We start from the raw sequence: 12319 nt of genomic DNA on the forward strand, positions 1-12319 counted from the left end.
ATCATGGATCAGTTTGCATATGTTAAAATACTTGAAGAGGTCATGTTGCCCTATGCTGAAGAGGACATGCCCTTGAAATGGTTGTTTCAACAAGACAATGACCCAAAACACACTAGTAAACGGCAAAGTCTTGGTTCCAAACCAACAAAATTAATGTTATGGAGTGGCCAGCCCAATCTCCAGACCTTAATCCAATTGAGAACTTGTGGGGTGATATCAAAAATGCTGTTTCTGAAGCAAAACCAAGAAATGTGAATGAATTGTGGAATGTTGTTAAAGAATCATGGAGTGGAATAACAGCTGAGAGGTGCCACAAGTTGGTTGACTCCATGCCACACAGATGTCAAGCAGTTTTAAAAAACTGTGGTCATACAACTAAATATTAGTTTAGTGATTCACAGGATTGCTAAATCCCAGAAAAAAAAATGTTTGTACAAAATAGTTTTGAGTTTGTACAGTCAAAGGTAGACACTGCTATTTTTTTGAACACACCCCTTTCAACTAATTGCCCAATTGCACAGCCTTAAGAGCGTGCATATCATGAATGCTGGGTCTTGTTTGTTTTCTGAGAATCTACTGAACCTACTGGTAACTTGTTTGCCACGTAGCAATAAAAAATATACTAAAAACCTTGATTATTCTGGTTAGTCACATTGTACTGCTATTATTTTGAACAAGACTGTATATATACAACTTTGACAACTTGACAACTTTGATGAATTTTTTTATCCACTTATAATGACTACTGTAGTCGATGTTCAGAAAACACATGGTTCCTCTATTGTACAGTTCTGTCACATTTAAATATGATACCAAAATGTGTGTGTTTATATATATTCAAACTCCTCGACCAATATTTAAATTTCTAATTAGAGATAACAGTTTAGCTGGTAGTTTATAGATGTCACGGAAACCACAAGACATCTAATATTAATATATTGTACAATGGTTGAGCCCGTTGTTCATTATGGGCTCTGTTTCATTAACAGGTTTCTGGATAATAATAATTATTAATCTCATAGCAGCAGAGAGTGTCACTCTGTCTGGTTCAGTCAGACTCGTCACGCGAGAAGAAGCCGCTGGCAGGAACAAACCGGTTCCAGCTGGCGCGTCCTTAGAGACCGCCTCACTATATATAGAGCTGTGCCCCGCGCCGGGGCTTACTTCGCTCTGCGCCGGTAGAAGATCGCCACAGCTGCTCGTGTGCGGGACGAAGCCGACGTTATTCATTTCCAGCACTCTGGTCTAATGGGAAAACTCTTTGTAAATGCGTTTTAAGGTGAGTTATACGATATTACTGAGCGAAACTGACGTTAAGTGTCTTAAAGTGCCCGGATGAACTTTTAGTATGTTACAGTCGAATCACAATCTAACCGGTCAGCCTCTAACGTTAGTTAATTCGCTGAGGTGTTTGTTGAATCTGTATAATATAGACGTGTTTTTGCTCGTTCAGTCGTGTGTCATGACACCATGGCCTCGAGTCAACGTGGCCGCGCTGTCACACTCTCCTGTGCGTGTTTAACTTCGACTTTCATCAGATCTCTTTCTCGTTGGAGACCGATACTTTGACAAACGTGCAGTTGTTAATCTGTTTACTAGATTCTTTGGTTAATGCGACGTAGATTTCAAGATCAAGATCAATGAATGAAGTCTCACGCTGCATAGCCTCGCTAGCCTGAATGAGCGCATTCTATTGGCTGAGCCGAAAGCAGAAGCCGGCTGGATGTGAGCAGTGATTGGCTGACAGGAATGTCTGTTATAGTTGGTCCAAACGGGACTTTTCCTTATTGGGTAACTGGTGTAGTCGCGCGCTCTGCAGGGGAGGGACTAATTTCACCGGCTTTGCGAAATAGCTCTGCATCACAAGTGTGTGTGTGTGTGTGCGCGCGGGTACCAGATTAACTGGGAATCGATTTCCTAATTTTTGCACGACATGGACCGGTACGATAAACAATGTGTAATGAGTTTTACACCATGAGTTACCGACATAACCTAGCTTGGACCGGTTTGTTGCCTGTACTTTATGGTTTGACCTAATGTTTGTAATCTTTGCAGAATTCTTGCCTGGGAGACGTGCACACTGGCCCTGGCCTTGAGGCTTATCTGAAAGGATTCAACTTCACTGGTGAACCTCCTTGGCTGTCCGACAGCTGTTAGCACATTCATTCCATCTCTCGCATCTGGTGAGTCTTTCTGCCTTTGAGCGCATACAATAAAGAGGGATGGAAAACTCAAACCCCTTAAAGATCCGGGTACTTTTGTACGCGAGAGGAATAATTCTACAGACGTTTTTGTAGACATTCTGATTCTAAATATTTTTTTAGTATTTTTTTTATCAAAGTGATTTAAACTACAATTAAAACGACATCAGAAAATATCAAATTTAATTCCTTTAATAGTATCTCCATTATAGCGGTCAGTGAGCTGCCTCTGTAGTCTCTAAAGCTGTCATTAGTTCAAAGATAAGCTACTGCTTTACGTACACTGACAGATAGTCTTTCCTTGTTATCTCAGCGGTCACATTTTATAACGCCCCTATCTTTTTCTTCAACAGTTTCTTTTGCAATCAAATCTTGAACAAACACCATGACCTCTTTGACTGGATCAGACTTTGACTTCGCCTTCCTGGAGGAGGGATTCTGTGCACGTGATATCGTGGAGCAGAAGATCAACGAGTCATCACTATCTGTAAGTGAACGCGTTGTATTATACCTACGCGTCTGCTTAATTGTTGCTTTATGCATGTAAACTTAGATTTCTTTTATTGTAATATCATCTTTTCTCTAAATGGTTCTGCAAACGTGCCATCCACTGTTCTGATCCCATCTCTTATTCTTTTAGGATGACAAAGATGCCTTCTATGTGGCCGACCTGGGAGACGTCCTGAAGAAGCACCTGCGCTGGTTGCGTGTGTTGCCCCGTGTCACACCGTTCTACGCAGTGAAGTGCAATGACAGCAGGGCTGTGCTCATGACTCTGGCGTCTCTGGGAGCCGGGTTCGACTGCGCAAGCAAGGTATGTGAAAGCTCTTCTCAGTTCCTTAAATCACAAACGTGACTTCTCCGTGTGTCTCAATGAGTGCATGACAGCAGCACCTAGCTGTAAGAATGTAGCATTGTTAATCCTGAATTAACCTGACTTCTAATCCTCGTCTCCTCCGTTAGACTGAGATCCAGATCATTCAGTCTGTGGGTGTGGAGCCGAGCAGGATCATCTACGCCAATCCCTGCAAGCAGGTGTCTCAGATCAAGTACGCCTCTGCTCACGGAGTGCAGATGATGACGTTTGACAGCGAAGTGGAGCTCATGAAGGTGGCACGAAGCCATGAGAACGCCAAGTGAGTAACTATTAGAAAACCAGGTCATATTTCACCACAGAATAATAGTATCAAGCAGTATGGGTGGCCGATGAGCAATATAAAGCAGATTATACTTGATATCAGACCATATAAAGTAGTAACGGTGAATAAAACAAGCAGAACAATTAATAACACTTATTAAAATAAACTTATTTGGAAATGTATTGTTTAAAAAAAAAAAAAATACTTTGTTGAATCTGTGAAATAAACACTTACTTTAGATAAACTTTCTGTAAAACTAATGGCATTAAAAATGCCAAATATAAGCTTGTATATTGTTTGACCACTTAAAACAAAAGTGTATGTAGCCAAACAGAAAAATGTATTGGCTGACAATTATATATTTAAGTAAACAAACACAAAAAAAAAGATTGTGCTTTGCTACAAGACTTTCTTGACATGTAAACACGTTGTGTTTCTGCAGACTGGTTCTCCGTATCGCCACTGATGACTCCAAGGCCGTGTGCAGGTTAAGTGTGAAGTTTGGCGCCACGTTAAAGAGCAGTCGTCTGTTGCTGGAGCGGGCGAAGGAGCTCGGGCTGGACGTGATCGGAGTCAGTTTCCATGTGGGCAGCGGTTGCACTGATCCGGAGACGTACAGCCAGGCTATCTCTGATGCACGCTATGTTTTTGACATGGGGGTAAGTCATCTTGTACTATAAAAATTAGAACTACACTCATTTATACAATAGAATACATGCTTAGTCTGAAAATGATATCGTCCACCAGGCAGAGGTGGGATATAACATGACCCTGCTTGATATCGGTGGAGGCTTTCCGGGCTCTGATGACACCAAACTGAAATTTGAAGAGGTATTTATTCTTAAACACCATCTTAACTTCAAGTGACCAAACTAAAGTTGTTTAGGTTACACAAGTTAACTTCTGGGTTTTTGTTTTGGCAGATCGCTGCTGTGATTAACCCTGCACTGGATAAGTATTTCCCTGTTGACTGCGGCGTGAGGATCATTGCTGAACCTGGCCGCTATTATGTAGCGTCTGCGTACACGCTGGCGGTCAACATCATCGCCAAAAAGGTCATCATGAAGGAGCAATCAGCCTCAGATGGTAAAGGCAAACATTCAAAACCAACTTTGTTTCTAATGTGCTCTCAGACTTTAAATTAGAGGACTATCTATATTCAGGATCCAAACACTAATATTCAGTAACATTATCAATTTAACTGCAATGAATAAATGAAGCAATCTGTAGTGTGTAAAGCATTACATAAAGAGTTTAACTGAATTTCTTCTCCTTTTCAGAAGAGGAGGATGGGGCCAGTGACCGAACCCTGATGTACTACGTGAACGATGGTGTTTATGGTTCCTTCAACTGTATTCTGTATGATCATGCGCACGTCCTGCCAACTCTGCACAAGGTACAGCGATGGGTCCATCAGCTTCCTGTTTGTTAGGCGTTTCTTCCCCGAGACTAACCTGTAACCCGTAATGTCTTGCAGAAACCCAAGCCAGACGAGCGCATGTACCCGTGCAGTATTTGGGGCCCGACCTGTGATGGGCTGGACCGTATCGTGGAGCAGTGCGGCCTGCCGGACATGCAGGTGGGCGACTGGCTGCTGTTTGAGAACATGGGAGCCTACACGGTGGCCGCGTCCTCCACCTTCAATGGCTTCCAGAAACCTGATATCCATTACATCATGTCCCGCACAGCCTGGTAAGCAAATTATGCTTTTTCTTAATATTTTAAATGTTAAGAAATATATTTTTTTAGAATTAACGCCATGCGAGCAAAAACCTTGTACTGAAGGAATGGTTAATGTAAGGTTTTGACCGATCTCTTTGATTGCAGGCAGTGTATGCAGCAGATCCGTGCTCAGGGGCCTCCTCTTCCTGCGGAGGATCTCTGTGCTGGAAGCGTGCCATCCCACTGCGGACGCGAGAGCACACTGGACGTGCCAGCCAAGCCGTGCCCTACTCAAGTGCTGTGATGCTCCTCAGCGCTGACCACCAGAGCGAGAGCCAGTTCTCATTCAGACAGCGGTTTATCATAGTTCTCCTGTCATTTACTCCTGAACCCTGTCTGGAGGTCCACCATTTCCAAATGTGTGCTGTTGGATAACAATAGCTACATTTTCTATTGTTAAATGCAGCTGTTTTTCACTTGTTTGTATGTTGCAAATGCTCAAACCTGAAAGACGCACAGAAAGGCTCACAGTCCTGCAGCTGCTGTTTTGTTTTTTGTTTTAAGTAACTTTTTTTTTTTTTTTTTTACGTATTTACTTATAAATCATGAGGCCAGTTACTTGACTGGAGGACTTGAGGGAGGTTTAATCGTGTGTGTGTGTTGGAAGCTCATGCTACTTTGAGGGGTTTTAAGGGATTGAAAAGTAGCCATTTCATGAAATGTTCTCCCAACAGTTTTGGAAAATAAGATCTTCCTCTTCACACAGACTGATTTATTCCTCCATGACCATTTCCATTTTATACTTGATTAGTAAGTTAATATTAATATTATTTTTGACCTGAAATCTATGCCACTGATGCATTCGAAATGGATAAGAAAGAGATGGGATTGCTTCCGAATTGCTTTCCTATGGAAACTTTTTTTTTTTTTTAAGTTTTGTATTTTTATATAAATAAATGTAGCTGTAAAAATGTTGTGATTTGTGCTTTTGATTTCCATTCCAGTAGCACCGTTTTACAACTTATGAAAGTATTAAACCGCGCAAATCAAGAATTTATAGAACACAAGGTAAAACAACTCAACACTAAACACATGTAGCTCAATCTAGGGCTGATGATCGATTCTTTCACCAAAACTATACATCAGTTTGTTTACATTATTTAGACGTTACATATATTTTACTTGTGTTGTTCAGAATGAGAAACTAGCATGATACTATGACCATAAAATATCATTTAAAAACCCCACACAATGTAACAAGTGTCCAGTTATTTCTGAAAAATAACTAATTTTGTATTTCACAAACCTGCTCTGCGCTGTGAGGAACACCTGTTGATGAAAATACAGTAGTTTCAACATTAAAACATTTCTTAAAAACATCTCTGCTCCAAATTAAATAACATCTGTCAAGTGTTTGAAATCTCTTCCTTTTGTGATCTGGGTTCTACGGTGGCCGGGAGAGCACATGGTCGTTTCATTTAGTTTTCTCGTGTCCAAGAGTTTGACTCGTAAACAAACCTGTGGGACCATAACAACCCAGGATTATCAGAGATGTATTCATTAATATTTTATTTTAATTATTATAGAAAATATTTTATTATTAAATGATTATATTAATCATATGCCTTGGCTAACGGACTTTATTACGTGACAGTGACGGTGCTATAGGGCGGGTCCCCAGCACAACACCCCCAAGGATTTCCTGATAAATGATAAATTCATAATGAACTATGTTCTTGTTTTTGGTGTCACTTTCATTGACATTGAAAAATAAACATTTAAACCCTAATAAAAAAAAAAACAATTAAAAAAAGTGTATTATGGAGGAGGGCTCAGGCAAGCAACACATAAACTGTGCAAGAGCTATGCCGAAGAACATAAGTCAATTCTCCGTGAAAGTAAGAAAAAAAAAACCTGACAGAGCTTTCTAACACTGCGTTAATGGTTGAGATTCTCTGAAACAATGAGACAAAAGATTAAATTACCGATGACGGTACATCAGCATATGTTGTCTTTCTATGTCCTTCATATTTCTCTTGTGGCCCTTATAGTGCAAAACATGAGAAGATAAATATTGTTAAACAGGTTGTTTTTGAAAATCAGTGCACAAAATAAAGCTGCTCTTAATTTTCATTGATGACTGTAGTGTTAATAATTTTTGGCTTGTAATTAATTGCATTAAAAAAAAAAAGTGAGGAGTAAACTAATAGCCTAAGACGTAATTACCCTCACAGCGCATCATGCGGTGATGCACTATGAAATTATTTCAGGGCAATAATGTCATGTAATTTAATAATAAACGTAACCTACTACTACTAATAATATGCCTAATAAGAAGAAGAATGTAACAAGCATAAAATAATTAAAAATGCTAAATCATCTTAATATTGCAGATTTTTGATGCTTTTGACAACATCGCTGGCTACCCCCCGCAGCGTGTGCCCGTCCGCTAAGCCACTGTGTGTTGAATGAACTGTTGGCACTTCAAATTTACCATGTTTTCCTACAAGTTAGCATTGAGAGTGACCGACACTTTAAATTAAATAAAACAATGAGAAATAAATCCAGACTTTCTCTCTTTTCTACTGTATGTGCGTTCATAAATTGTATTATTTATTTTTTTTCTAAGCTGTTGTAGGCTGTATAAAAAAACAAGGTTGCTGTATTTGCACGCTGTTGTAGCTGAAGCTCATAGAGGCTCACTACTTTGACTCAATTTAATTAGCAACCCCTCTGAACTGTTAAGCCCCTCCTTAACACCCCCAATAAAAAAAATCTGGAGCCCCCACCCACTGTTACGTGCGATAGTCAACATTCAAATACAGTTTATCATGAATAAATGTTACATGAAGTGCATAATAAAATATTAATGAATAAATCTCTGATAATCCCGGGTTGTTCAGGTAACGCAGGTTTGTTTATTCATTCAACTCGTGAAAATGAGTAAAAATATGTCGCACCCTCAAAATAGCATCTCGAGGCCACGACATAAGGTTGTTGTTACTTCGACAAAATGATCTCGTAGCAACGACAAAACTAATAAACCGTCCACGTTCCCTCCCGGGCACCATAGGTTTCATATCACAGAACGAGGCTAAATCATTTTATAATATTCTATACAGTGATAAAGGCTATGTCGATTAGCATGGGATTATAAATATACATCATTCATATATATATATATATATATATATATATATATATATATATATATATATATATATATATATATATATATATATATATATATAAAAACAGATTGCTTGGAGAACAGAGACGCACCATTTAGTCAATCATATGTTTATTGTCTTCATCAGTTAAAACGTCCAACCTGTGTTTGATTCAGCTGCTGTAACACCAGCATATGCCTTTGAATTCCTGGAACAATTTCATTTATTTATTATTATTATATATTTTTTCACTTATGATTTTACGGCACGAGGGCGCCCTCCGGCTACCATTCTGAATGAAACAGCTACTTCAGGACATCTTATTTTGGGTAAAATATGGAAAATAATACTTTATTAAAATATTATAGTTTTTCTCCAATGTAGAATTATTTATCTCTTTCACAGATGATCCTGACAAAAATTAAATAATAACTGTTAATGATTCAGTAAATATATTAATAATAATCATTGTCAATAATTATTACTTTGTGTAACGTTTTTTTTTTTTTTTAGTAATAACTATAATCAGAATTTTTAATAGCCATATTGATATTTAAAAGCAACTTTTTTTGGCCAAATTGTGCAGATCTACACACAGGCACAGCAAACTCAGAGTTCTTTAACATTTCTGGCTAATAAAGAAAAGGTTTATCTGAAAACTCAGATTTAGCTGGTTCAGATTTTTGAATTCAAATGAAGAGAAACTAATGATTAGAGAGATTACACAGAAATTGTGGTAGAAATGGAATCCAAACAGCATCTTTATGGAGCTGAAAAAAGGATGTTCTGACTGCTATACATAATATGGATTGCTGTAGTGTATTAGTATTTGTTTTATAAATGCATTGATGTATGATCACAGACAGACTTGTAAGGTTAAATAATTACAGACTTGGTTGCTTCTGAAATTACTGAACGTGATCTATCCTTAATAGCCTACAGTATCTCACAGAAGTGAATGCACCCCTCACATTTTTGTAAATATTGTATCATCTTTTCATGTGACAACACTGAAGAAATGACACTTTGCTACAGGGTAAAGCAGTGAGTGTACATCTTGTGTAACAGTGTCAATTTACTGTCCCCTCAAAATAACTCAACACACAGACATTAATGTCTAAACGGCTGGCCACAAAAGTGTGTACACCCCTTAGGCTTTGCCACACTAATACGATATTGTTTGAAACTGCATCTTTTTCTCTCCGTTTTGGCCTTTCGTCCACACTGAGATGGCATTTTTGGTCAAGAAAAATGTAGCTTTTTGAAAACGCTCTCCAAAGTGTATACATTTGAAAACGCTGTTTTCGCGTTGTAGTATGGACTGAGAAAACGGAGGCTTTTGAAAACAATTACGCAATTTTAGTCATGTGACGCATATTACAGCACTAGATATCAGTGTTTATACTGGAATGGTGCATGTTATGTGCTGTGCACTTCCACACTATTACTACAGATGTGTTACTTTGTATACTCTTCATATTGCAGTACTGCAAATTGCGGCAAAACATGAGGGGAGTTGCGTTTTAGATCAGACATACAATCGTGAGTGTGTGCGACCTGGACGCGTCAGTGAATGGTGGCTTCTTTGAGTAAATAAAATAATCCTGTCAGAAGAACCGCATAAAAACGTATTGTGTCTGTTCCGTGTATCATCTGGAGTGAGCTTTTTTTTTAGGCTTTGCGCATGCAGAGAAAGCAAATTTAATGTTTTCTGATGTTTCGCAGTGTGGATGAAAAAGTTTGCAAAACGCTTGAAAACGGAGAGCGCTTTAAAATGAAAACGTTGTTTTCAAATGCATCTGGACTCATGTAGATGTAGCCTAAGTGAAAATTTCTAAACTGGGTCCAGTTATCCATTTTCTCTCCCCGGTGCCATGTGACTCAGTGTTACAAGGTCTCAGGTGTGATTGGGGAGCAGGTGTGTTAAATTTCTCATTCTCTCATACTGGGCACCGGACGTTCAACACAGCACCTCATGGCAAAGAACTCTCTGATATAGTCTCATGCCGTGTTTCCACCGCAGGAACTTTACCCAGGAACTAGGGACTTTGGGCCGGTACTCGGCGGGTTTCCACCGCAGGAACTAGGAACTAAAAGTTCAGTGTCAAAAAATGCCCCTCAGAAAGTCCCTGCTGGCGAGGTGGTACTTTTTCAAAGTTCTGGAACTTTCGGGGGCGGGACTTTGGCGCTAAACATCCTGATTGGTTGAGTTCACACAGCATTGGTTGCGTTCAACCACCATTTATTTGGATCATTTTCAAAATATTACTGTTATTGTGTCATGAAATGTAATTTTAAAATTATTTCAGGCGAAAATGTAGTTGTTTAAAACTCAAATCTGTGGTTTATTTATAAAGACAGCGCCTATTTAAACATGTGTTTCGCCGATCTCGTAGACGGTGAGCTCCACTCGATCAGCGGGAGCTCAGTGATCATGTATCCGCCGAGAGCAGCCTCACCTCAGCTAGACCATCTGATATGTGCTGCTGGCTCTGATGTGTCTTTAGTGGTTAAACATAAAATATAATTCAGCTGCGGGGTAAATCTAGCAGGTTTTCTTTGGTCTGTATTCAATTTATCTATATGTTAAAATTAAAATAAAAAAGGCAAATTTATATAATATTTCGTTTCATTGTAATGGCTGTGTGTACATATACATATACATATATATATACATATATACATATATATATATATATATATATACATATATATATATATATATATATATATATATATATATATATATATATATATATATATATATATATATATATATATATATATATATATATACACACACACATATCCCTGAATTAAGTACATTTCTGTAGCTGTTATTATGTTAAAATTAAAACGAAAGGAGGCAGTGGTATTTGATATACTATTTCGTTTTATTGTAAATATACAGAGAGAAAAATTGCAGTAGCGATGGTCAGCTGACTGATGTTATCAAGTACGCTGCTGTTTACAGAATTACCGGACTTGCGTCGTCGCGGACATCACACTCCCGAGACGAATGCACAAAGTCTGAACTACCGAGGAGGATGCACGTCCAAAATCAGCGTACTTTGTATTGAGAATCGCGCGCAGACCTACGTCACCAATCTATTTGCCTAATCTTCCCGGTACTTTACACCGCGGTGGAAATGCAGAAAGCAACAGGTCTGGGGGGAAAAAAGTTCCTGGTACAAATGTTCCGGGTAATTTAGGTGGAAACGCGGCACATGAAAAGACAATGCAGAAAAACCAGGCGGATGAGGCAGAAGACAAAACTTGAAATTCACTATAGCATATATAAAGACAGCCTTTATGCTTTTAATGTGAAACTATAGCCACAGCTAGACAGAATTTCTTCTCAAACCTTATAAACAGTAACTTAAATAACCCTCGTACTGGGATGGTACTCAAATGGTTCAGGTCATGCTTAGAACGGAGAGGTTATTATGTGAGTATAGGAGAGCATAAGTCTAAGTGGACGTCCATGACATGTGGCATCCCACATGGGTCAATTATTGCACCGCTTTGTTTAGCCTGTATATGCTTCCACTAAGCTGTTAAACAAGGAAACAACAAAGTCATTGCATTAGGAAACAAAGATGAAGTGTTCAAGGTGAATGCATACCTTGACTCTAGGGATCAAACAACTAAAAATCAAGTCAGGAATCTTGGTGTGATTCTGGAGACAGACCTTAGTTTCATTAGTCATGTCAAAGCAGTAACTAAATCATAAATACTATCATTTAAAAAACATTGCAAGAATTACAGTAGATGTTTCGTTTCCAGCCAAGACTTGGAGAAACTTGTTCATGCCTTCATCACCAGCAGGGTGGACTACTGTAATGGGCTCCTCACCGTTCTTCCCAAAAAGACCATTAGACAGCTGCAGCTCATCCAGAACACTGCTGCCAGGATTCTGACTAGAACCAGAAAATCTGAGCATATCACACCAGTCCTCAGGTCCTTACACTGGCTTCCAGTTACATTTAGGATTGATTGATTTTAAAGTACTTTTACTCGTCACTAAATGAACTAGGACCGAAATATATTTCAGATATGTTCACTGAATATAAACCTAACAGAGCACTCAGATCACTAGGATCAAGTCAGTTAGAAATACCAAGGGTTCACACAAAACAAGGGGAGT

At 38.8% G+C, this 12319-nt stretch overlaps 1 protein-coding gene across 2 annotated transcripts; it reads left to right on the forward strand.

Moving 5' to 3' along the window:
* The first annotated feature begins 1080 nt into the window (after positions 1–1080).
* On the forward strand, positions 1081–5977 carry odc1 (ornithine decarboxylase 1). Of its 2 annotated transcripts, none has more exons than XM_052580106.1 (11): positions 1081–1279; positions 2056–2183; positions 2555–2688; positions 2842–3015; positions 3165–3337; positions 3783–3999; positions 4088–4171; positions 4264–4426; positions 4621–4736; positions 4818–5032; positions 5168–5977. In XM_052580106.1, the coding sequence occupies exons 3-11, from the start codon at positions 2587–2589 to the stop codon at positions 5304–5306; spliced, it is 1383 nt and encodes a 460-aa protein (XP_052436066.1). In that variant the 5' UTR covers positions 1081–1279; positions 2056–2183; positions 2555–2586; the 3' UTR covers positions 5307–5977. The 2 variants fall into 2 exon arrangements, with proteins under 2 accessions (XP_052436066.1, XP_052436067.1); XM_052580107.1 differs by having other exon boundaries at positions 1111–1279; positions 4624–4736.
* Positions 5978–12319: the final 6342 nt, after the last annotated feature.

Source organism: Carassius gibelio, chromosome B17 (assembly GCF_023724105.1).
Source record: "Carassius gibelio isolate Cgi1373 ecotype wild population from Czech Republic chromosome B17, carGib1.2-hapl.c, whole genome shotgun sequence".
Lineage (NCBI taxonomy): Eukaryota > Metazoa > Chordata > Actinopteri > Cypriniformes > Cyprinidae > Carassius > Carassius gibelio.